Source organism: Somniosus microcephalus, chromosome 5 (genome assembly GCF_052327205.1).
Source record: "Somniosus microcephalus isolate GS21.2 chromosome 5, FLI_Smic_1.0, whole genome shotgun sequence".
Lineage (NCBI taxonomy): Eukaryota > Metazoa > Chordata > Chondrichthyes > Squaliformes > Somniosidae > Somniosus > Somniosus microcephalus.
The window spans coordinates 235,915,758-235,940,624 of record NC_140991.1 but is presented as its reverse complement, the minus strand read 5'-3'; the positions used below and the strand labels follow the sequence as shown (position 1 = coordinate 235,940,624).

Below are 24,867 nucleotides of genomic sequence, written 5' to 3'. Positions count from 1 at the left end.
TTTTTTAATTATTCTAATTGTGTATTGCACATTGCCTTTAAAATAAATATAATAGGGCTAAATGTTACCTTAGATATAATGTTATACATAACAGCCAATAGTAAGCCACCAAGAACGGAAACCACAGAGCCTTAATTTGATTCCCATCTGACAGGTCTGACAAATGATCATGAGGTGCTGGGGTGCATCAAAGGAGGGAATTAACTTGTATTAAACGCTGCCCTGATGGACAGATTGAGCGATGCTGAATTTCTGATTCCACCTCCCTCCGTTGCTTAAAGCTGCCTTCTGGCGGTGTCTTCCAAGTGCTGTGTGTCTTACTGAGAGTTCATCCCTTCCCGGTGCGGTCAGCAGTCCAGCAAGATACAGCTCGCATTCTCCGACGGCGTAAGTACAACCTCGTGGATCTGAAACCAGATCCAAGAGGTTTGGAAACCATCCCTTGTTATTATTGCCTTCAGTTTTCCAGTGACAAGCTCGCTGGTAACTCCTGTCCAGAATATAACTGGTTTCGTTTTACCTCCTCTGCTAACTAGTTTGCTGTGTATTTACTGAACTCTGAGACGAGGATGATACTGCAGTAATTGCAATCAGTTCTGTGTTGTTAAACAGATAAAGAGATTATTTTTTGTCATTCTCCTATTTTTCCTTTATTTTGGTTTATCTTGACAACATAGATTGTAGAGGAATAACGAGATGTGTTGTTGTATCAGAGTCACAAACAATTCTGTTTTGACCGTTTAACTTCCAAAAAGGCACGATGGATAAACTGGAACAAAATATATTGGATGTGGTATTGTACTTTAAAAAATCTTTTTGGTAAAAGTGCTTATTTCATGTGACAAAAAGTATTTGCTGCTGTGTGTAAACAGTTCCACAACAATGGTGAGCTTGTTATTCTATTTCAGCTGTTTTAGACGGTAAAGGATTTCCGAATATTGTAAAGAATATCTGCAGATTTGTTTGGCAGCGAAAGGCCGCCCTTTTTAGGTATATCGTTATTATTACAATATTGATGTTACAATCTTCATTGAAAGCAGATGTAAAGTAGAATTTATATCAGATAAAACTGCGTATTTATGCATGCGCAATTTATTTGGATGGGATATATAGTTGTAAACATTGTAACGTGTTTTTCAAAATATTGCTAATATTTAAGGCTATTATAGTTTAACAAAAATGGTAATTGAGTAGTTAACTTGAAAAAACAAAAATAAAATCTATATTTACTATATATTATCAAAATTACCAGAATGCAAAAATTACGTAGAAAAGTAGCGCCCACAGTATAGTACAGGAACTACTGCACATATATCCATCATATAAAGATTAATCTCATCAAAGCAAGTTATCGAATGTCACGCGAGAACCTGATCAATAAAATAATGGTGACTATTTCAAATGTAAGGTTCATCCTTTTTGTTGTTTTTTGATGTGTTCGTTTTATTATTTTTCGGTAAAAATTTTTTTTTAATGATTGCGTATTTTCTAGGTTGGATCGGTGACGTTTACTGACATCTTCTGTTACCAGTGCCATTACAACGAATTGACGAGTACTCGTGTCTTGAGGTGGTTGGAGATCTGAAGAGCTTAGGGCTCCCATGATCAAAGGCAGACTCCCTAGCCTGATGTCTTCAGTCGTGGCTCCAGCCCAAGAGTTCAACAGGATGGAGACCAAGAAGGTGGAGCTGATTCTGGTAAAGGAACAGAATGGCGTTCAGTTCACCAATTCGACTCTGATCAGCTCTCCCCAGCCTTCTGGAGAAGGAGATAGTGAAACCCCGAACAGGGAGACCTGGGCCAAGAAGATCGATTTCCTGCTCTCAGTTGTTGGCTTTGCCGTGGACTTGGCTAATGTCTGGAGATTCCCTTACCTGTGTTATCGCAACGGTGGAGGTAGGAACCCTTAGGCAGCAGCAGTAATTCTTTCTTTCTGCTTTTTTCCTTTCTGTTAACATTTTTGGCCTCGTATTCTTTCCTAATCTCCTAAGAAAACGTTTATCGGTGTTAAGTATATCTCGGATAGGTGTGTGTTTTGACCGCACGCTGAATGGACTATAGTGGTAATGAACGTTTGATGATTTAGATTATTATCCCAGAGGCTGAAGCAGAGAATAAAATAGAGAGCAATCTGAAGTATGTTCCCTCCTCCACAGTCATGTTCCGCCTGCTCCGTAACTAAGGTCAGTTCAGTTCCAAGTTTGCATTCAGTTAATTTACTGAGTTAGTAATTGGAAATATGGCGAAGTATTTCATTGATATATTAAATAATCGCGAAGTATTTGTAACTTAAATTAGTGAATTAACGAAGTGAAAATACGCGAATTGCTGTTCTGTTTAAAGTCCCTTTATGTGCTTGTGAGAACCTGTCACTTGGCACAGAACGCATATCTCTCTATTTACCCTATTGGTGACTTCTGTTTGCAATGCAGTCGTTACTCTGTGACCAGGCCTGAGGACAATAGGCTAACGTGTGTAAGTGTAGATATACAGCTGGAGTCTCGCCGCTGAGACAACACTGCCGTAAGCTTGCTAAAAGGTTCTTTGTTTTCCTACAGGGGCATTTCTCGTTCCTTATTTGTTCTTTATGTTTATTGCTGGAATGCCACTGTTTTATATGGAGTTAGCACTGGGACAATTCAACAGAGAAGGGGCTGCCGGAGTTTGGAAGATCTGTCCCATATTTAAAGGTAAACACCTCCTTTGCATTCATTAGCTGGGCCGAGATGGGGGAAAATATCAGCTCGGATTTCCACTCCCGATCACTACTTGTTGGCTTGTATGAGAGAGTGCACATGTGGATGTCGAGTAAGGATAGCATGGCATAAGGCTTGTCTTCGATGGTCTCAGAAACAAGCCTGTCCACACTTAAAGAATGGACAAGGTAGCTAGTACACTGGAATTTATAGCTTAGCGTGAGTCGGTACATTGAGAAAATGAGTGAAGAAAACGGGATAAAAATAAAGCCGCAACGTTTCATTTGCTGAGCTGTGCACTGTTCCAAAATCTGAAACAAGGTTTTTACAGTACTATTATTACCAATGCATCAATTATGCTACAGGTCTATTGTTTTGTCTTTTGAAAGATTCTGATGTACAGTGTTAAAACAATGTTTTTCAGTGATAATCTCAATACTAGCAGCTGATAACTGAACAATTCTGAGTGTTGAAATCCATCTATTGTTAATGTATATGTCCAAAGAGATGTTGCAGTTTGAACTGTTATATGGTCTCTCACAATATTTCTTTAGCTTCAATGTTGCAAAAAATATGCACATTTTCTCAGTGTTTTTAGTTAATAACATAAGAACATAAGACTTATGAGCAGGAGTAGGCCATACAGCCCCTCGAGCCTGCTCCACCATTCAATAAGATCATGGCTGATCTTCGACCTCAACTCCACTTTCCCACCCGATCTCCATATCCCTCGATTCCCCTAGAGTCCAAAAATCTATCTATCTCAGCCTTGAATATACTCAAAGACTCAGCATTCACAGCCCTTTGAGGCAGAGAACTCCAAAGATTCACAACCCTCTGAGTGAAGAAATTCCACCTCATCTCAGTCTTAAATGGCCTGCCCCTTATTTTGAGACTATGCCCCCTAGTTCTAGACTCTAAGGGAGAGAGTTATTTAAGAGCTGTTTATTCTGTGTGCCAGTTTGTGGATAAATCAGACAGTAGAGAAGCAAAGACTCACTGAAGAAACTTTGGTTCAGAGCATGTATCTGTTAGAAAAACCCTACATGTTTCTCTGAGGAATTGGCTACACCCATTGTCATCCTTCTCTGTGTTTCAAGTGAGACAGCCAGTGTATCCATTGTTTCATGGTGCAGGTGCACACTCCATCTATGTTGCACTCTTCAATACAGGAAGCCCTGCAAAGGGAGACTCTAATGACGTCCTACAATAATGTAATGGTGCAAAATATTCTTTAAAATATTAGCTGTCAGAAAAGGATTATTCAATATTTATTACTATTCTTCTTTGCTCACTAGTTTGGTTCTCTAGAAACATCTACAAAAGTTTTGTTTCAAGTTTTTTGTGCGCCTGTTTTGATAAATACCAGATGCAAATATCTGTTTGGTGAGCTTTATTAGAGGGCATTGGAATCAAAGTCAAAATGCCTTCTTGTAATGCTGGTGCTGGTCCATTCATTCTGACCTGCTCAATGATATTACTGTGTATTACTTCCTAATAAGGAACATGTTAGCATTTATTATTGACATTACTGTAAAACATAGAAACATAGAAGATAGGAGCAGGAGTAGGCCATTTGGCCCCTCGAGCCTGCTCCGCCATTCAATGCGATCATGGCTGATCATCCAAATTCAGTACCCAGTCCCTGCTTTCTCCCCATATCCCTTGATCCCCTTAGCCTTAAGAAATATATCTAACTCCTTCTTGAATATATTTAATGAATTGGCCTCAACTGTCTTCTGTAGTAGAGAATTCCACAGGTTCACCGCTCTCTGGGTGAAGAAATTCCTCCTCATCTCAGTCCTAAATGGCTTACCCCTTATCCTGAGACTGTGACCCCTGATTCTGGACTCCCCCGCCATCGGGAACAGCCTTCCTCCATCTAGTCTGTCTAGTCATGTTAGAATTTTATAAGTTTCAATGAGATCCCCTCTCATTCTTCTAAACTCTGGCGAATATAAGCCTAATCGACCCAATCTCTCTTCATACGTCATTCCTGCCATCCCAGGTATCAGTCTGGTGAATCTTTGCTTCACACCCTCCATGGCAAGAACATCCTTCCTCAGATAAGACGACCAAAACTGCACACAATACTCAAGGTGTGGTCTCACTAAGGCCCTGTACGACTGCTGCAAGACATCCTTGCTCCTGTACTCGAATCATCTCACTATGAAGGCCAGCATACCATTTGTTTTCCAAGTGCTCTGTCATTACATCTTTTATTACATCTTTTATTATGGACGCTAGCATTTTCCCCACTACTGATGTCAGGCTTACCGGTCTATGATTCCCCATTTTTTCTCTACCACCTTTTTTAAATAGTGGGGTTACATTAGCTACCCTCCAATCCATGGGAACTGTTCCAGAGTCTATAGAATGTTGGAAGATGACCAGCAATGCATCTACTATTTCTAGGGCCACTTCCTTAAGTACCCTAGGATGTAGATTATCAGGCCCTGGGGATTTATCGGCCTTCAATCCCGTCAATTTCCCTAACACCATTTCCCTACAAATACTGATTTCATTCAGTTCCTCCCTCTCATTAGACCTCTCATTGGGCAGCACGGTGGCATAGTGGTTAGCACTGTTGCCTCACAGCGCCAGGGACCCGGGTTCGAATCCGGCCTCGGGTGACTGTCTGTGTGGAGTTTGCACATTCTCCCCGTGTTTGCGTGGGTTTCCTCCGGGTGCTCCGGTTTCCTCCCACAGTCCAAAGATGTGCAGGTTAGGTTGATTGGCTATGATAAATTGACCCTTAGTGTTAGGGGGATTAAAATATGTGGGCTTACGGGGATAGGGTGGGATATGTGTTGGTGTAGGGGTTACGGGGATCGGGTGGGATATGTGTCGGTGCAGGCTCGATGGGCCGAAATGGCCTCTATCTGCACTGTGGGGTTTCTGTGATTTCTGTGATGTTCCCCGACATCTCTGGGAGTTTATTTGTGTCCTCCTTTGTGAAGACAGAACCAAAGTATGTATTTAATTGGTCTGCCATGTCTTTGTTCTCCATTATAAATTCCCCTGATTCTGACTGCAAGGGATCTACACTTGACTTTACCAATCTTTTTCTCTTTATATATCTATAGAAGCTTTTACAGTCAGTTTTTATGTTCCCTGCAAGCTTACTCTCATAATCTATTTTCCCCCTCTTAATTAATCCCTTTGTCCTCCTTTGCTGAATCCTAAACTGCTCCCAATCCTCAGGTTTGCTGCTTTTTCTGGCCAATTTATATGTCCTCTCCTTGGATCTTATGTTATCCCTAATTTCCCTTGTTAGCCAATGTTGAGTCACCTTTTTGTTTTATTTTTATGCCAAACAGGGATGAACAAATTCTGTAGTTCATCCATGCGATCTTTAAATGTTTGCCATTGCCTATTCACCATCAACCCTTTAAGTAACATTCCCCAATCCATCCTAGCCAACTCACACCTCATACCATCGTAGTTTCCTTTATTTAAATTCAGTACCCAAGTCTCTGAATCAACTACTTCACTCTCCAGCTTAATGAAGAATTCTATCATATTATGATCGCTCCTCCCCAAGGGGCCTCGCACAACAAGATTGCTAATTAATCCTTTTTCATTACATAATACCCAGTCTAAGATGGCCTGATCTCTAGTTGGTTCCTCGACATATTGGTCCAGGAAACCATCCCGTATACACTCTAGGAATTCCTCTTCCACAGCATTGTTACTAATTTGGTTAGACCAATCTATATGTAGATTAAAGTCACCCATGATAACTGCTGTGCTCTTATTGCACGCATCTCTAATTTCCCATTTAATGCCATCCCCAACCTCAGCATTACCGTTTGGGGGTCTGTATACAACTCCCACTAACATTTTCTGCCCCTTAGTATTTCTCAGCTCTACCCATACAGATTCCACATCATCAGAGTTAATATCCTTCCTTACTATTGTGTTAATCTCCTCTTTAACCAGCAACGCTACCCCACCACCTTTTCCTTTTTGCCTGTCCTTCCTGAATATTGAACACCCCTGGATGTTGAATTCCCAGCCTTGGTCACCCTGGAGCCATGTCTGCGTAATCCCAATTATATCACAACATTTAAGCGACCCACATGTCTTTAGATTTAAATCACTCAGGTCTTTACGGTTCTTATGCTACATTGTGTATCACATAGATTATCATAATTTAACATTGTTTAATAGAAAAGTTTTGGCTCACCACAACCAAATTTCCTTCTGCAACTGTTGACCTGGTATAGAAGATTGAGCAGAAAGAAAAGATGATAAATAACAAATGATAAATAATTCCACTTCATCCAGACTAGCCCTGGGCCAAAAAGAAAGCTTTTCTGAGGCATTGTGCAATTTGCATAATATCCTTGTGGTGGTAGAAATGATATGGTTGATGTGCCATTTATCAGCCACAACACAAATCAATTACACACTCATGCCCCATCAGAAGCAATGTCAACTTAAACAACACACATTAACTGATATGTGATAGCAATAGTGACTGACAATATTCCTGGCAATCAACTGCAAATCATTTCTTGATAAACTTGCAGCAATGCTGTTGCATTTGTTAATTCTCTGGTGTGTGTCATCACTCATGCAGTGTACTAGCAGTCAGTATCTGCACTAAGAGGTTGCTGTTAGCATTGAACAGGCCCCAAATGGAATAAAATCACCATAAAATTGGCGGTTTAGATATTATTATAAAAATATATGCACTGGATATCCTGGTGTGATTTCAAGACAACAATCTAATCTCAGGCATCAGGTGCTGCTTATAAAATACTTGAGCGATGCACTTGCAGTTCTTGACACATTTCAAATCCTCAGTTAGATTGGACCCTTGTAATCACCATTACACCCTTATATTCTCCATATTATCAACTTTTGGAGTCACTTTTTTTCTATAGTACAATGAGTGGTAATCATCATAATTTCATTTTTTATAAGAATTGTTCTTGATTCTACTTTTAAAATAACAATGAAGAGCTACATCAGACATTGATTCTCTGTTATCTGCACTATTGTTTTAGGTGTTGGCTTCACAGTTATCCTGATTGCACTGTATGTTGGTTTCTACTACAATGTAATCATCGCCTGGGCTCTCTATTACCTGTTCTCATCCTTTACCACGGAGCTGCCCTGGATCCACTGCAACAACAGCTGGAACAGCCCCAATTGCTCTGAATTCAGCAACTTTACCCAGCAAAACACATCCACAAAATATTATGAGTACAAAACCAATCCTGCAGCTGAATATTACGAGTAAGTAGAAGAGTTTTATCACAGTCGCTCCTGGTATTAGGTGGTGCCTTTCATAGCATTACCATTGGCTCAAGGCACTATTATCCTATTATGTTGTAACACTGATTCTGATGTTGGTTGGAATAGTTAAGGTTATAGCTTCTGCTACTCTATAATTTTAATACAGAGCAGGTTGGATGCAATTCCCAGGTTTGAGGTAACTGAAAGTTGACAAGAACCATACTCCCTTCTACCTGACACTGCACGTTAAGAAAAAGATTGTTGTCTGATAGATGATCTCTCTCTGTCTCTCTTACCATCACAATTTTCTTTGCTTTCTATTTCTTTCTCTCTCTCTCTCTCTCTCACTCACTTTCTCTTTCTCTCACTTTCTCTTTCTCTTTCTCTTACTCCCTTTTTCTCTCTCTTTCTCTTTTGCTCCCTGTTGTATTAATATTTTTGTGATCATTGCTCCTCTGTACTTTACTTTCTTGTTCCTTCTAAGCTTTAAATACACCATTCTACTCACCCTTACTCTCCCTGTAACCAAACTTCCCATAATTTCTAACTCTAACTCACAGATTTGCCAAATATTCAATCAGAAAAGGTGGGAGACGTCGGTAGGGTTCTTAATGAATACTTTGCGTCTGTTTTCACAAAGGAGAGGGGCGAAGCAGACATTGCTATCAGGGAGGAGGAGTGTGAAATATTAGATGAAATAAACATAGTGAGAGAGGAAGTATTAAGGAGTTTAGCAGCTTTAAAAGTGGATAAATCCCCAGGCCCAGATGAAATGTATCCCAGGCTGTTAAGCGAAGCAAAAGAGGAAATAGCAGAAGCCCTGACCATAATTTTCCAATCCTCTCTGGCTTCAGGTGTGATGCCGGAGGACTGGAGGACTGCTAATGTGGTACCCTTGTTTAAAAAGGGAGAAAAGGATAGACCGAATAATTACAGGCCAGTCAGCCTAACCTCGGTGGTGGGAAAATTATTGGAAAGAATTCTGAAGGACAGGATAAATCTTCATTTAGGAAGACATGGATTAATCAAAGATAGTCAGCACAGATTTGTTAAGGGAAAGCCGTGTCTGACAAATTTGATTGAATTTTTTAAGGAGGTAACAAGGAAGGTAGTTGAGGGTAGTGCATTTGATGTAGTGTATATGGACTTTAGCAAGGCTTTTGATAAGGTTCCACATGGCAGACTGGTCACAAAATTAAAAACCCATGGGATCCAGGGCAAAGTGTCAAGTTGGATTCAAAACTGGCTCGGAGGCAGAAAGCAGAGGGTAATGGTTGATGGGTGTTTTTGTGACTGGAAGGCTGTTTCCAGTGGGGTTCCGCAGGGCTCAGTACTAGGTCCCTTGCTTTTTGTGGTATATATCAATGATCTAGACATGAATATGGGGAGTGTGATTAAGAAGTTTGCAGATGATACTAAAATCGGCTGTGTGGTTAATACTGAAGAAGGAAGCTGCAGACTGCAGGAAGATATCAATAAATTGGTCAGGTGGTGAGAACAGTGGCAAATGGAATTCAATCCGGAGAAGTGTGAGGTAATGCATTTGGGGAGGGCTAACAAGGAAAGGAAATACACATTAAATGGTAGGACACGGAGTAGTTTGAAGAAACAAAGGGACCTTGGAGTGCATGTCCACAGATCCCTGAAGGTAGCAGGTCAGGTAGATAAGGTGGTTAAGAAGGCATACGGAATGCTTGCCTTTATTAGCCGTGGCATAGAATACAAGAGCTGGGGGGTTATGCTTCAACTGTATAAAACACAAGTTAGGCCTCAGTTAGAGTTCTGCATGCAGTTCTGGTCACCATATTACAGGAAAGATGGTACACTAGAGAGGGTACAGAGGAGATTTACAAGGATGTTGCTGGGGGTAGAGAATCTTAGCTATGAGGAAAGACTGGATAGGCTGGGTTTGTTTTCCTTGGAACAGAGGAGGCTGAGGGGAGACCTTATTGAGGTGTATAGAATTATGAGGGACATAGATAAATAAAGTGGATAGAAAGGACCTGTTTCCCTTAGCAGAGGGGTCAAAAACCAAGGGGCACAGATTTAAAGTAATTGGTGGAAGGTTTAGAGGGGATTTGAGGGGAAACTTCTTCATCCAGAGGGTTGTGGGGGTCTAGAACTTATTGCCTGAAAGGGTGGTAGAGGCAGAAACCCTAACCACATTTAAAAAGTACTTGGATGTGCACTTGGGATGCTGTAACCTGCAGGGCTACGGACCAAGAGCTGGGAAGTGGGATTAGGCTGGATAGCTCTTTGTTGGCTGGTGCGGGCATGATGGGCCGAAATGGCCTCCTTCTGTGCTGTAACTTTCTATGATTCTATGATTTTTTTTAAAAATCCTGTGATTCTAAATTGTCAATCAAACTGCTTTCATTATTTCATTTAGGCCAGTTGAAATGTGCAAGTTTTTAAACCTCCTACCGTATGTGCTTGTAAGAATGTGACAAACATAATTGGGCCAGATCTTGGGCGAGCCTTGTTAGTTAGATTTTTTTCTGCACCCTTCAGCTCAAACGTTTTTGTGCCGTAACTTGCTGGAAGTACGAGCTGATAACAGCACGGCAAGGGCATCTGGTACCTCAGTGAACGCCGGGACCAACAGTGTATCCCCGTAGCCAATGAGATTTAAGGGTTAAGAAAAAAACAGAGGAGTGACTGAGAAGGAGGGTGAATTGGAGTCAAATCAGGTACAGAGAGAGAAATAAAGAGAGGGAAAGAAATATTGGATTAAGAGAGAGAAAAAAGGGGACAGAAAAGAAAAGTAAGAAAAAAAAATAATTGTTATTTTTAAAATCTCTAAGAACAATTTACCACCTGAAGGAATGAGATGCCACAGTTTAAATTGTTCAATTTCTGGGCCAGAGAGGTTGAGTAGCATTGCATTAACAATTATCACATTGTTAAAAAGGTACTTATGGTGTTAATTACCAGACTTAACTTTCTGTGGTGTGTTTAATGAGCAATTAATGTGCAAATCCAGTAAGTTCTTAAAAATAATGGGTAGGCTAAGGGCGAGATGTCGTTTGTGTGAAGGTGGAGCGGCATAAATTGACCAGCAAGTTCTGAAGATTCACAACTCACGCATATCTCTTAATCCTCTGAACTTGCTGGCGAATTTGCACATTAATACCAGCGTGCGTCATTAACATGCAGCTATTTTACCAGTAAGATCCGGCCCATGAAGGAAGATTTTATATATTTATCTCAGCCTTGACTGTATTCAATGATTCAGCATCCACAGCCCTTTGTGGTAGAGAATTCCAAAGATTCTCAACCCTTTGAGTGAAGGAATTCCTCTTCATCTCAGTCTTAAATGGCCGACCCTTTATCCTGAGATTATGCCCTTTAGTTCTAGACTCTCCAGCCAGGGGAAACAACGTCTCAGCATCTACCCTGTCAATCCCTCTTGTTTCAATGAGATCACCTCTCATTCTTGTAAACTTTAGAGAGTATAGGCCCATCAACTCAAAAGCACAATACTGTGGATACCGGAAAACTGAAATAAAAATGTTGCAAATACTCAGCAGGTCAGGCAGCATCTGTGGAGAGTGGAGAGTGAGCCAGAGTTAATGGGCTGAATTTTGCTAGATCCCACTCGCACGGTGCAGGGGTACGCGGGAGAAGGCAGAAAACGCGGAAGGTTGGGTTTCCCGGCACACTGAGTGTGCATGCGACGTCAGGGGTGGGTTCCCTGCCCGGAAGTCAGCCTGATCGACAGACTGACTTCTAGTCATGTGGGGAAAGCGGAGAAGGAAGCCATAGGACAACGTAAGTGCTGGGCCCAGGATGGTGGGGGGTGGCATCCAAGCCTGGGGGGGTCCGATCCCCGACCCTTGCGGTGGGGGGGGGGGATGTGAGCTCGATCTCCAGGAGGGCTTCAATCCCCGATCCCAGGGACGAGTCGCGATCCCGGGGGTGGGGGGGTGTTTCTGGCCCGGGGGGATGGGGGGCTCTGATCCCGGGGGGAGCAGATGCAGATCAACCCCTGCCCCAGGGAGGGCCAGGCTGATAATGGGGGAGCTTGCGGGGCCGGGAGGAAGCATTCCTGCTTCTCCTGGCCCACAAGGATTGCTCCCCAAGGCTGAGGTTGCCTCGTTGCTGCCACCGGGAATCCCGAGCCCCGGGATCCCTGGCGACCTGCAGTGAAACCTGCAAAGCAAGTTAAAGTAGAGGCTTCAGGCCTTATTATAATAATTAAATAGCTAACCCACCTCCTGGCAGCCCACTGCCGCCCCCCCCCCCCAACTTGCTTAGCCTTTGGTGGCTCTTTGTGTTCTCCTCACAGCTTGATTCCCACCTAGCTTTGTATCATCAGCAAACTCGGATCTATTACATTTGGTTCCTTCATCTAGGCCATTGATATAAATTGTAAATAGCTGAGGCCCCAGTACTGATCCTTGCGGGACCCCACTAGTTTCAGCCTGCCAACATGAAAATGACCCGTTTATCCCTACTCTCTGTTTTCTGTCCTTTAACCAATCCTCTATCCATGCTAATATATTACCCCCAATCCCATGAGCTCTGATCTTACGTAACAGCCTTGAATGTGGCATCTTATCGGATGCCTTTTGGAAATCCAAATATATTACATCCACTGGTTCTTCTTTATCTACCCTGCTGGTTACATTCTCAAAAAGCTTGAATAAATTTGTCAAACACGATTTCCCTTTCATAAAACCATGTTGACTCTGCCTAATCATGTTATGATTTTGTAAATGCTTTGTTACCACTTCCTTAATAATGGATTCTAGCATTTTCCCAACAACTGATGTCAGGCTAACTGGCCTGTAGTTCCCTGTTTTCTCTCTTCCTCCTTTCTTGAATAGCGGGGTTACATTTGTTAACTTTCATTCCGCTGGAACCATTCTAGAATCTAGGGAATTTTGGAAGATCACAACCAATGCATCCACTATCTCTGTAGCCACCTCTTTTAGAACCCTAAGATGTAGGTCATCAGGTCCGGGGGATTTGTCGCCTTTCAGTCCCATTAATTTCTCAAGTACTTTTTTTCCACTGATATTAATTACTTTAAGTTCCTCACTCTCAATAGCCCCTTGATTCCCCACTATTTTTGGTATGCTTTTTCTGTCTTCTACTGTGAAGACAGATACAAATTATTTGTTTAAAGTCTCTGCCATTTCCTTATTCACTGTTATAATTTCTCCTGTCTCAGCCTCTAAGGAACCAATGCTCACTTTTGCTACTCTCTTCCTTTTTACATACTTGTAAAAGCTCTTACAATCTGTTTGTATATTTCTTGCTAGTTTACTCCCATATTCAATTTTTTCCCTTTTTATCAATTTTTTGATCATCCTTTGCAGGTTTCTAAAGCTCTCCCAATGCTTGGGCTTACTACTGTTCTTCACAACATTATAAGCCTCTTCTTTTAATCTAATACTGTGGCGGAGCCACCAAAGGACTCAGAGCGGTTGTACATAATTCCTTTAACAGCAATGTAGTTACTGTCTGTGCCTGTACCTTTAATTACACTGTTTGACTGTACAATGTCTAGTTACCTTTACAGCGCGGTTTCAACGTGATGACGTCATGCCGTTAGTCACATGATGCCCCAATGGCGGGAAGAACGTGATGACATCATGACGTCAGTCTTCTGACCAGGGGATCAGTCCTCGTGGAGCCCTCAAGGAGAGCAGACCTGTAGTTGATGTATTCCAGCGGTTTCCAGTTAAAACCTGTTTTGTTCCATTAAAGTTCATTGTTTTAATTGCCTGAGTCGAACTCAGTTTTTTTGATAGGAACCTCCGTTCCTACATTGGTGACCCTGAATTCTACGAACAATTTTCGTGGAAGATTCATCATGGACACGAACACTGTCACGCTGAAACTGCCACAGTTCTGGGAGCAACAACCAGACGCCTGGTTTATCCAGGCTGGAGCCCAGTTCGCCATTAGGAACATCGTCGCGGATCAGACCCGTTATTATTACGTGGTCTCCGCCCTCGACAGCGCAACTGCATCACGGATCATCAGCCTCCTCGGTAGTCCTCCTACTGACAGCAAGTATGATGCGATTAAGGCGCGGTTGCTTCAGGTTTTCGGGCTCTCAAAGTTGGAGCGCGCTCGCCGGCTCATCACGCTGCCCAGCCTCGGGGACTCCAAACCGCCCAAGCTCATGAGCCAAATGCTCACACACTTGGGTGCCGAACCGGAATGCTTCCCCTTCCGGGATCTTTTCCTCTATCAAATGCCTGAACAGGTTTAGGCTGCCCTAGCCAGATCCGACATTACAGACTGCGCCGAGCTTGCGGCCGAAACCGATAAGATTTTCACGGTATCCCAGCAGTGCTGCGCGGCCACGAGGTGCCCATCCCCCACAGACGCGGTTCCAGCTCCTCCTACAGCGGGCTGGTGCTCCTACCACACCTGTTTTGGCGCGAAAGCACGATGCTGCCGTTCCCCCTGCAGTTTTTCGCACAAAAAAAACCAACAAAGCGCGCGGCGTCCCTGACGAAGGAGGACCGGGTCTAACGGGTGCTCCGTGGTGGCGATGGCCGTCGGATCTATGGGGAAACTCCTTTATATCATCAATTCCCTATCGGGCCGCTGTTATCTTTGTGACACTGGGGCGCAGTGCAGCATTCTACCTGCGTTGAAGCTCAACATGCAGACTGGGAACCTCGGTTTTTCCTTCGTAGCGGCTAATGGCGCAGCAGTTTGAACTTTCCGAAAGCGGCGGGTCGAAGTCTGTTTCGGTGGTCAGCGCTTCTTTTGGGAATTCGTCACAGCCACAGTCTCACAGGCCATCCTAGGGGCGGATTTTCTGTGTGCCAACAGCCTCCTCGTCGATGTCCGGCACCGCCGTTTGATCAACGCGGCCACCTTCCACTCGATTCCATGCTACCACGGTACCTCCGTGTCGCGCTCTATTGCCTGCACGTTCCCTCCTCCGGATAACGTCATGCGGCTCCTCGGGGAGTTTCCGGAGCTGACAAGGCCCACTTTCTCCTCTTCGGCAACGAAGCATGGTGTTGAACATCATATCACCACTACTGGCTCCCCGGTTTATGCGCGGGCTAGAAGGCTCGAACCCAGCAAGCTCGCGGCTGCGAAGGCGGAGTTCGACACGATGGAGCGGCTCGGGATCATTCGGCGATCCAATAGTCCCTGGTCCTCGCCTCTCCACATTGTGCCGAAACCAGGTGGCGGCTGGCGGCCATGCGGTGACTACCGACGCCTGAACGACGCCACCACTCCGGATCGGTACCCGATTCCGCATATCCAGGATTTCTCGGCCCATTTGGCGGGAAATTCTATCTTCTCTAAAGTCGACCTCATCCGAGGATATCCCCAGGTTCCAGTGCACCCACAAGACATCCTGAAAACCGCAATCATCACCCCTTTTGGCCTCTTTGAGTTCCTGCGGATGCCGTTTGGCTTAAAGAACGCAGCACAGGCGCTCCAGCGTTTAATGGACTCCGTTCTTCAAGACCTGCGCATCATCTTCGTCTACCTTGATGACATTCTTATCGTCAGTGCCAGCAAGGAGGAGCACATCTCCCATTTGCGTTCCCTCTTTATGCGCCTCAGCCAACACGGTTTAATCATCAACCCAGCCAAGTGCCAGTTCGGCCTGCAACCGATCGATTTCCTGGGACACCGCATAGCATTGGACAGCGCCGTCCCCTTAATGACGAAGGTGGAAGCGGTTACCTCTTTCCCGCGGCCGCGACAGTCAAGGCCTTGCAGGAGTTCCTGGGGATGGTCAACTTCTACCACTGTTTTGTCCCCAAGGCGGCTCAACTTATGCAACCTTTGTTCGGGGCCCTCAAGGGCAAGTCCGGTAAGGATCCAATCAGCTGGACAGCCGAGATAGTCCAAGCATTCGGCAACACCAAGAGCGCTTTGACCAATGCAACCATGCTGGCGCACCCACTTCCAGGTGCCACCATCGCCCTTACCACCAACGCGCCAGACTACGCCATCGGTGCAGTGCAAGAACAGTGGGTCAACGGCACGTGGCAACCACTGGCGTTTTTCAGCCGTCAACTACGGAAGAATGAAAAAAAGTACAGCACCTTACCTTCGATCGAGAGCTACTGGCCCTTTTCCTCGCCATTCGCCATTTTCGGTTCTTATTGGAAGGGCGTCCCTTCACGGCTTTTGTCGACCACAAACCCCTTACGTTCGCCATGGCCAAGACCGCCGAACCGTGGTCCGCTCGTCAACAATGTCACTTGACGTTCATTTCCGAATTTACCATGGACATTCAACATGTGAGGACAACCTGGTGGCGGATTGCCTCTCCCGTGCGACAGTCCACGCGGTGCACCTGGGGATCGACTACGCCCTCATGGCTGCAGATCAGGCCTCGGGCTCTGAGGTCCAATCATATAGAACCGTTCCCTCTAGCTTCCAAGCGACCGACGTCACTTTCCAGGCTGCAGGCGCCACGCTCCTTTGCGACGTCTCCATGGGCTTTCCACGACCTATCGTGCCAGTCGCATGGCGCCGGAAGGTTTTTGATGCCATACACGGGTTGTCGCACCCTGGGATGAAGGCTTCACAACGGCTTATGTCGGCGAAGTTCATCTGGAAAGGTATGCACCTCGATGTCCGTGACTGGGCTAATACCTGCGTCGTCTGCCAGAAGGCTAAAGTCCAGCATCATGTTAAAGCTCCAGTGGCTGCGTTCGCTGTTCCAGAGCGTCATTTCGACCACATGCATGTGGACCTTGTGGGGCCGCTTCCGCCTTCTCAGGGTTATACTCATCTCCTCACCATGGTGGACCGCACCACTAGGTGGCCAGAGGCAATTCCTTTGGTTTCCACCACGTCGGCAGACGTCGCTAGAGCTTTCATCTCCTGTTGGGTTGCCCGTTTCGGGGTACGGGCGGACATCTCTTCTGACCGCGGGCTACAATTTTCCTCGGAGCTTGGAACGCTGTGGCTCAGGGGCTCGGCACCAAACTTCATCGCACCACCGCCTATCATCCACAGGCGAACGGCCTTTGCGAGCGATTCCACAGGTCGCTTAAAGCCTCTCTTCGGGCCAGTCTTCAAGGTGCGGGATGGGTAGACAGACTTCCATGGGTCCTTTTGGGTCTTCGTACGGTGCCCAAAGACAACCTGCAATCGTCTTCAGCTGAACTCGTCTATGGCCAGCCGCTCCGTGTACCAGGGGATTTCCTCCCTTCTCCCACAGAGCCATGGTCCGCCTCCCAGCAACTCGTTCGCCACCAGGAAGCGGCCAGATGCTTCGCTCCGATGCCTACATCCAAACACGGTTTGCAGAACTCCTACGTGCCGCCGGGACTGAAGAATGCGGAGTATGTATTCATCCGCCACGACGCTCACCGGGATCCGCTCAAGCCCCCTTACACTGGTCCTTTCCGCGTCATCGAACCAGGAGACAAATCCTTTTCGGTCGACATCGGAGGGAAGCCGGATCACATCTCGGTGGACCGATTGAAGCCGGCTCACCTGGACCTGGACCACCCTGTTGTAGTCGCTCAACCACCCAAACATGGCCGACCCCCCGCAGCCGCCGCACCAGATCAACCAAAGCCGCCCGCCAACTCGACCGCGCTCGCCGCACTTGCTCAACCACAACCGACTGCCAACTCGACCACCGGTCATCAACTTCCTCTACCAGGGTATCGAAGTCGATCGGACAGACTTGTCAGACCTCCTCCTCATCTTACTTTTTCTGTTAACGACAATTCTGGGGGGGCGCATGTGGCGGAGCCACCAAAGGATTCAGAGCGGTTGTACATAATTCCTTTAACAGCAATGTAGTTACTGTCTGTGCCTGTACCTTTAATTACACTGTTTGACTGTACAATGTCTAATTACCTTTACAGCACGGTTTCAACGTGATGACGTCATGCCGTTAGTCACGTGATGCCCCAATGGCGGGAAGAACGTGATGACGTCATGACATCAGTCTTCTGACCAGGGGATCAGTCCTCGTGGAGCCCTCAAGGAGAGCAGACCTGTAGTTGATGTATTCCAGCAGTTTCCAGTTAAAACCTGTTTTGTTCCATTAAAGTTCATTGTTTAAATTGCCTGAGTTGAACTCAGTTTTTTTGATAGGAACCTCCGTTCCTACAATACTATCCTTAACTTCTTTTGTTAGCCATGGATGGATCACTTTTCCCATGGAGTTTTTATTCCTCAAAAGAATGTGCATCCGTTGGGAATTTTGGAATATTTCTTTAAATGTTTGCCACCGCTTATCTACCATCATACCTTTTAATCTAATTTCCCAATCTACCTTATCCAACTCGCCCCTCATACTTATGTAATTGGCTTTAGTTGAGTTTTAAGACTTTAGTTTTGGGATTAAGTATTTCACTCTCAAACTCAATGTGAAATTCTATCATATTATGATCACTCTTCCCCAGAGGATCCGTTACTATGAAATTACTAATTAACCCTGCCTCATTACACAATACAAGATCTAAAATAGCCTGTTCCTTGGTTGGTTTCATGACATATTTTTCTAGGAAACTGTCTCAAATGCATTCCATGAACTTGTCCTCCAGACTACCTTTGCCAATTTGATTTGCCCAGTCTAAAGTTCCCCATGATTATTGCATTAGCTCTGTTACAAGCTCCTATTATTTCTTGTTTGATACTCTGTCCAATGGTTGAGCTACTGTTAGGGGACCTATAAATTACTCCCACCAATGTTTTCTGCCCCTTGTTGTTTCTTATCTCCACTCATACTGATTCTATTTCCTGATCTTCCAAGCCCAGATCCTTTCTCACTACTGTCCTTATGTCATCCTTTATTATCAGGGCTACCTCCATCATTCTGCCTGTATTTTCAAAATGCCTTTTATGCACCAGTCTGCTTTCTCATTCTGGTAGGTAGTTTGGTTGCTGTCCAGGGGGAAGTCTTGTGCCAAGTGGGCCTTCAGGAATGTATCTCAAAATACCTGGTACTTCGCAGTACTGGCCAGAGGCAAAACATTACTTGTTCAGATTACAATGTGCCCTACAGATGTTTCAGCCACATATTCGTTGTGCAGAGATCTCTGCGCTCCTCAAATTCTGGCCTCTTGCACATTCCCGATTTTAATTGCTCAAACATTGGCGGCCATGCCTTCAGCTGCCTAGGCCCTAAGCTCTGGTATCCCCTCCCTAAACCTCTCCACCTCTCTATCCTCCTTCAAGACACTCCTTAAAACCTACCTCTTTGGTCAGCTGTCCTAATACCCCTTTATGTGGCTCGCTGTCAAACTTTGTTTGATAACGCTTCTGTGAAGTGCCTTGGGATACTTTACTACTTTAAATGTGCTATATAAATGCAAGTTTTTGTTATTGTTGGGAGGATACAGTTTCTAGTAGCTAGTAATGAGAGTTGTATTAGCTCCATTCTGTGGGGGGCTCTCAGTCCATGATATATAGGCCCAGTAAGCATGGTTTTGAATCTGCCAGGATGATAAGAGCAATCATGGACTTTGTGGCCTCCTGTCCTGCCAGCCAGAGTAGTTGAATGTGGGATACGGCTAGAGTATATGTAGGAGGGTTTGCCTACTGGCTGCAGTCCATTCAGTAGTTGTTGAGAACGACTGCTTCTTGATCTACTTTGTTTTCTGTCCTCTCCAGCTTTGCGGTTGTCCTGCACCTAGCTTTCTCAAAAGATAACACTGGAAGCATCTTCATTTAATGCAAAACTGACCCAAGTTTGGCCCCATCTATGGTTTTTTTAGGTACAGTTTTCAGTCCTCAGCTATTAATCTAGAATATCTGCAAACTGTACTAATCACATGGACTCACCAGTATCATTAAGTGCTGTAAAATTTACCTGCTAGATAAAATCACAACTTACATCACCTCACAAGCAATATGTTGGAGACCTGAGCAGCTGAGTTTCCCAGCTCTGTTGATTTATATAATGGTCTTATTTTGTGAGAGAACACAGATAAACATCCAGCCTGTTTATTTTGCATATGGAACATCATGGCCGGAATTTTCTCCAGGGAGGCGTGTTGGGGGTGAGGGGCCCCCAAGGCAGGCGGGACACCCGGGAGGCCGGGTTTCCCACAGGTCCAGCCGACTTTAATGGCAGGGCCGGATTTGAATGTAAGGCCTCGGATTCCTGCCCGCAGCCAGCCAGATTGAGATGCCTCAGATGCGAGAGGTCGTTCCGGGTGGGGGGTGGTCGGCATTCAGCATCGGGGATCGCAGTCGAGGGGTCGGCATCGGGGATCAGGGTGGGGGGTTGGCATCGGGAATTGCAGGGGGGTGGGCTGTTGATGGGGGCTGGCAGTCGGCCGGGGATAGGGGATCGGCAGGGGTGTGTTCAGCTGGAGCATCGGCGGGTGTCAGGGGGAGAGAGGATCGGGGCCAGCCACCGGAGGATTGTGGCCAACCTCAGCATCATTGGTGGGGTGGGGGGAGGCCTCATGGTGGATTGGAGGCCTCGTGAGGGGGTCTCCGATCGTGGGGGTGGGTTAGGCAGGGATCCAGCCACTTACCTCCTCGATGTAGCAAACCCCGCCTTGGTTTAACTGCCGGGTTTCACGAATTGCGTGAAACCTGACCACAGGCAATTAAATTCAAAAAGGAGGGGGAGAAAGCGGCTTCCAGCCTCGTTACAATATTTAAATTAAAGTAACGCCTCCTGGCAAAGGTTTGGCTGTCAGGCCCCTGTCCCACCCCCGGGGGAACCAGAAGTGGGCAGGTTGGAGGTGGGATCAAGTCGGGAATACCATTTTTAACAATTTAACTGCCCCACACTCCAAACCCACCTGTTTTTAGGGGAAAATTCCAGCCATATGAAATGAATTGGTTTCAAGTTTGCTATGTGCAGTGGTACAGAAATGTCTACATTGTCTTCTCCCATTGAAAATATTGAAAGAATAAGTTTGTGCAACACTAATTCTGCTCAGGAAAAGTCACAGTTTTGCTATCCTCCCATTGTTTGTCAGTGATAATGCATAAACAAATGTGAAACATAGAAACATAGAAGATAGGAGCAGGAGTAGGCCATTCGGCCCCTTGAGCCTGCTCCACCATTTAATGAGATCATGGCTGATCATCCAAATTCAGTACCCTGTCCCTGCTTTCTCCTCATACCCCTTGATCCCTTTAGCCTTAAGCAATATATCTAACTCCTTCTTGAATATATTGAATGAATTGGCCTCAACTGCCTTCTGTGGTAGAGAATTCCACAGGTTCACCGCTCTCTGGGTTAAGAAATTCCTCCTCATCTCAGTCCTAAATGGCTTACCCCTTATCCTTAGACTGCGACCCCTGGTTCTGGACTCCCTGACCATCGGGAACATCCTTCCTGCATCTAGTCTGTCTAGTCCTGTTAGAATTTTATAAGTTTCAATGAGATACCCTCTCATTCTTCTAAACTCTAGCGAATATAAGCCTAATCGACCTAATCTCTCTTCATACGCCATTCCTGCCATCCCAGGTATCAGCCTGGTGAATCTTCGCTGCACTCCCTCCATGGCAAGAACATCCTTCCTCAGATAAGGTGACCAAAACTACACACAATACTCAAGGTGTTGTCTCACCAAGGCCCTGTACAACTGCAGCAAGACATCCTTGCTCCTGTACTCGAATCATCTGCTATGAAGGCCAACATACGATTTGCCTTCTTAACCGCCTGCTGCACCTGCATGCTTAACTTCAGCGACTGGTGCACAAGGACACTGCGGTCTCGTTGCACTTCCCTTTTCCCAATCTATTGCCGTTCAGATAATAATCTGCCTTCCTGTTTCTGCCACCAAAGTGGATTTTGCCACCAAAGCATTTATCCACATTATACTGCATCTGCCATGCATCTGCCCAATCACCCAACCTGTCCAAATCATACTGGAGTTTCTCTGCATCCTCTCACAGCACACTCGCCCACTCAGCTTTGTGTCGTCTGCAAAATTGGAGATATTACATCTAGTTCCCTCGTCTAGATCATTAATATATATTGTGAATAACTGGGGTCCTAGCACCGATCCCTGCGGTACCCCACTAGTCACTGCCTTCCACTCAGAAAAAGACCCGTTTATTCCAACTCTTTGCTTCCCATGGCCTACGTGATCCCAGGGGACGCATCGAACTAACTGCGCCCCTGGGATACGCAAGCACTGTGCGCCGGCAGTTGGAGGAAGCCCAGGATTGCAATTCCACGGGGGCCCACAGCACAACGGCTGGTGCGCAAGGTAAGTGCAGGTCAGGGGCTTACACCCGCGGGAAGCCCTCGACCCGAATTTCTGGGCCATTGTGAATAGCTCGGGTCCTAGCTCCAATCCCTGCGGTACCCCACTAGTCATTGCCTGCCACTCGGAAAAAGACCCGTTTATTCCAACTTTGCTTCCTGTCTGCCAACCAGTTCTCTATCCAAGTCAGTACCTTACCCCCAATCCCATGTGCTTTAACTTTGCACACTGGACCAGTTCGGACCAGGGAGCGAGGTGAGGTGGAGCCCGGCATAAAAACCGGCGCAAGCAGCGAGGCCCGACCAGTTCGGACCAGGGAGCGAGGTGAGGCGGAGCCCGGCATAAAAACCGGCGCAAGCAGCGAGGCCTGACCAGTTCGGACCAGGGAGCGAGGGGAGGCGGAGCCCGGCATAAAAACCGGTGCAAGCAGCGAGGCCCGACCAGTTCAGACCAGGGAGCGAGGTGAGGCGGAGCCCGGCATAAAAACTGGCGCAAGCAGCGAGGCCCGACCAGTTCGGACCAGGGAGCGAGGTGAGGCGGAGCCCGGCATAAAAACCAGCGCAAGCAGCGAGGCCCGACCAGTTCGGACCAGGGAGCGAGGTGAGGCGGAGCCCGGCATAAAAACCAGCGCAAGCAGCGAGGCCCGACCAGTTCGGACCAGGGAGCGAGGTGAGGCGGAGCCCGGCATAAAAACCGGCACAAGCAGCGAGGCCCGACCAGTTCAGACCAGGGAGCGAGGTGAGGCGGAGCCCGGCATAAAAACCGGCGCAAGCAGCGAGGCCCGACCAGTTCAGACCAGGGAGCGAGGGGAGGCGGAGCCCGGCATAAAAACCGGCGCAAGCAGCGAGGCCCAACCAGTTCGGACCAGGGAGCGAGGTGAGGCGGAGCCCGGCATAAAAACCAGCGCAAGCAGCGAGGCCCGACCAGTTCGGACCAGGGAGCGAGGTGAGGCGGAGCCCGGCATAAAAACCGGCGCAAGCAGCGAGGCCCGACCAGTTCGGACCAGGGAGCGAGGTGAGGCGGAGCCCGGCATAAAAACCGGCGCAAGCAGCGAGGCCCGACCAGTTCAGACCAGGGAGTGAGGTGAGGCGGAGCCCGGCATACAAACCGGCGCAAGCAGCGAGGCCCGACCAGTTCGGACCAGGGAGCGAGGTGAGGCGGAGCCCGGCATAAAAACCGGCGCAAGCAGCGAGGCCCGACCAGTTCGGACCAGGGAGCGAGGTGAGGCGCAGCCCGGCATAAAAACCGGCGCAAGCAGCGAGGCCCGACCAGTTCGGACCAGGGAGCGAGGTGAGGCGGAGCCCGGCATAAAAACCGGCGCAAGCAGCGAGGCCCGACCAGTTCGGACCAGGGACCAGCGAGGCACACCAACTCAGCAGCGGGGAGAGAGGTAAAAAGTAATCAGAGTGTGACGTCACCAGGGAGCAGGTAAATGATTGGTTGGTGAGTATTTCTCTTTTTTAAACTTTAACTCTGTAGTTTATAGTTACTAGGGTCTTTTTTGGTGTAGCAGGGACTGTTGGTAGACTATACAAGCGCCTTAGAGATATCTTTAATTGGTGATAGTGAATTAATTTAAACTAATTAAAGGGTAAGTCATGCCAGGAGAGCCCAGCCCCGTGTTATGCTCCTCTTGCTCTATGTGGGAATTCAGGGACACTGCCAGTGCCCCTGATGACCACGTGTGCCGGAAATGCATCCAGCTGCAGCTACTAGCAGACCGCATTGAGGCGCTGGAGCTGCGGGTGGATGGGTTGTGGAGCATTCACGATGCTGAGAGGGACGTGGATAACACATTTAGTGAGTTGGTCACACCGCAGGTAAGGGCTGCACAGGAAGAAAGGAAATGGGTGACCACCAGGCGGAGCAATAGAAGCAGGCAGGTAGTGCAGGAGACCCCTGTGACCATTCCCCTCTCAAACAGGTATACCGATTTGGATACTGTTGAGGGGGATGACTCACCAGGGGAAGGCAGCAGCAGCCAACCTCCTGGCACTGGGGGTGCTCCTGCTGCCCAGGAAGGGAGGAAAAAGAGTGGGAGAGCAATAGTGGTAGGGGATTCTATAGTAAGGGGAACAGATAGGCGTTTCTGTGGCCGTAGACGTGAATCCAGGATGGTTTGTTGCCTCCCTGGTGCCAGGGTCAAGGATGTCACTGAGCGGCTGCAGGGCATTCTGGAGGGGGAGGGTGAACAGCCAGAGGTCGTGGTCCACATTGGTACCAACGACATAGGTAAAAAGAGGGATGAGGTCCTGCAGCAAGAATTTAGGGAGCTAGGTGGAAGATTAAAGAGCAGGACCTCAAAGGTTGTAATCTCCAGATTACTCCCGGTGCCACGTGCTAGTGAGTATAGGATTAGAAAGATAGAACAGATGAATGCGTGGCTAAAGGGATGGTGCAGGAGGGAGGGCTTTAGTTTCCTGGATCACTGGGTCTGCTTCTGGGAAAGGTGGGACTTGTACAAGTCGGACGGTTTACACCTGAACCAGAGGGGGACCAATATCCTTGCGGGGAGGTTTGCTAGCACTGCTGGGGGGGGTTTAAACTAACTTGGCAGGGGGATGGGATACAGAGTGGAGCTATAGTAGGGGGTGATTTACAGCCAAATACGGAGGAAAAAACAAGTCAGCTGGGAAGGCAGAGCAAATATGTGAAGGCAAAAGGGAATATGGCAAGGCTGGAAGGCATTTATTTTAATGCAAGGAGTCTTGCAAACAAGGTGGATGAACTGAAGTTGTTGTTGAACACATGGGAGTACGATATTGTTGCTATCACGGAGACAT

At 46.7% G+C, this 24,867-nt stretch overlaps 1 protein-coding gene across 1 annotated transcript in view; it reads left to right on the top strand.

Annotated features, from left to right (window-relative positions):
* The first annotated feature begins 903 nt into the window (after positions 1-903).
* LOC147117608 (sodium-dependent dopamine transporter-like) overlaps positions 904-24,867 on the top strand; it is a 237,638-nt gene continuing 213,674 nt past the window's right edge. The window contains exons 1-4 of the mRNA XM_085989385.1: positions 904-990; positions 1,493-1,896; positions 2,559-2,690; positions 7,712-7,943. Coding sequence (XP_085845511.1) covers positions 1,602-1,896; positions 2,559-2,690; positions 7,712-7,943 — 659 coding nt within the window. The 5' untranslated portion in view covers positions 904-990; positions 1,493-1,601. The remainder of the gene's footprint in view (positions 991-1,492; positions 1,897-2,558; positions 2,691-7,711; positions 7,944-24,867) is intronic.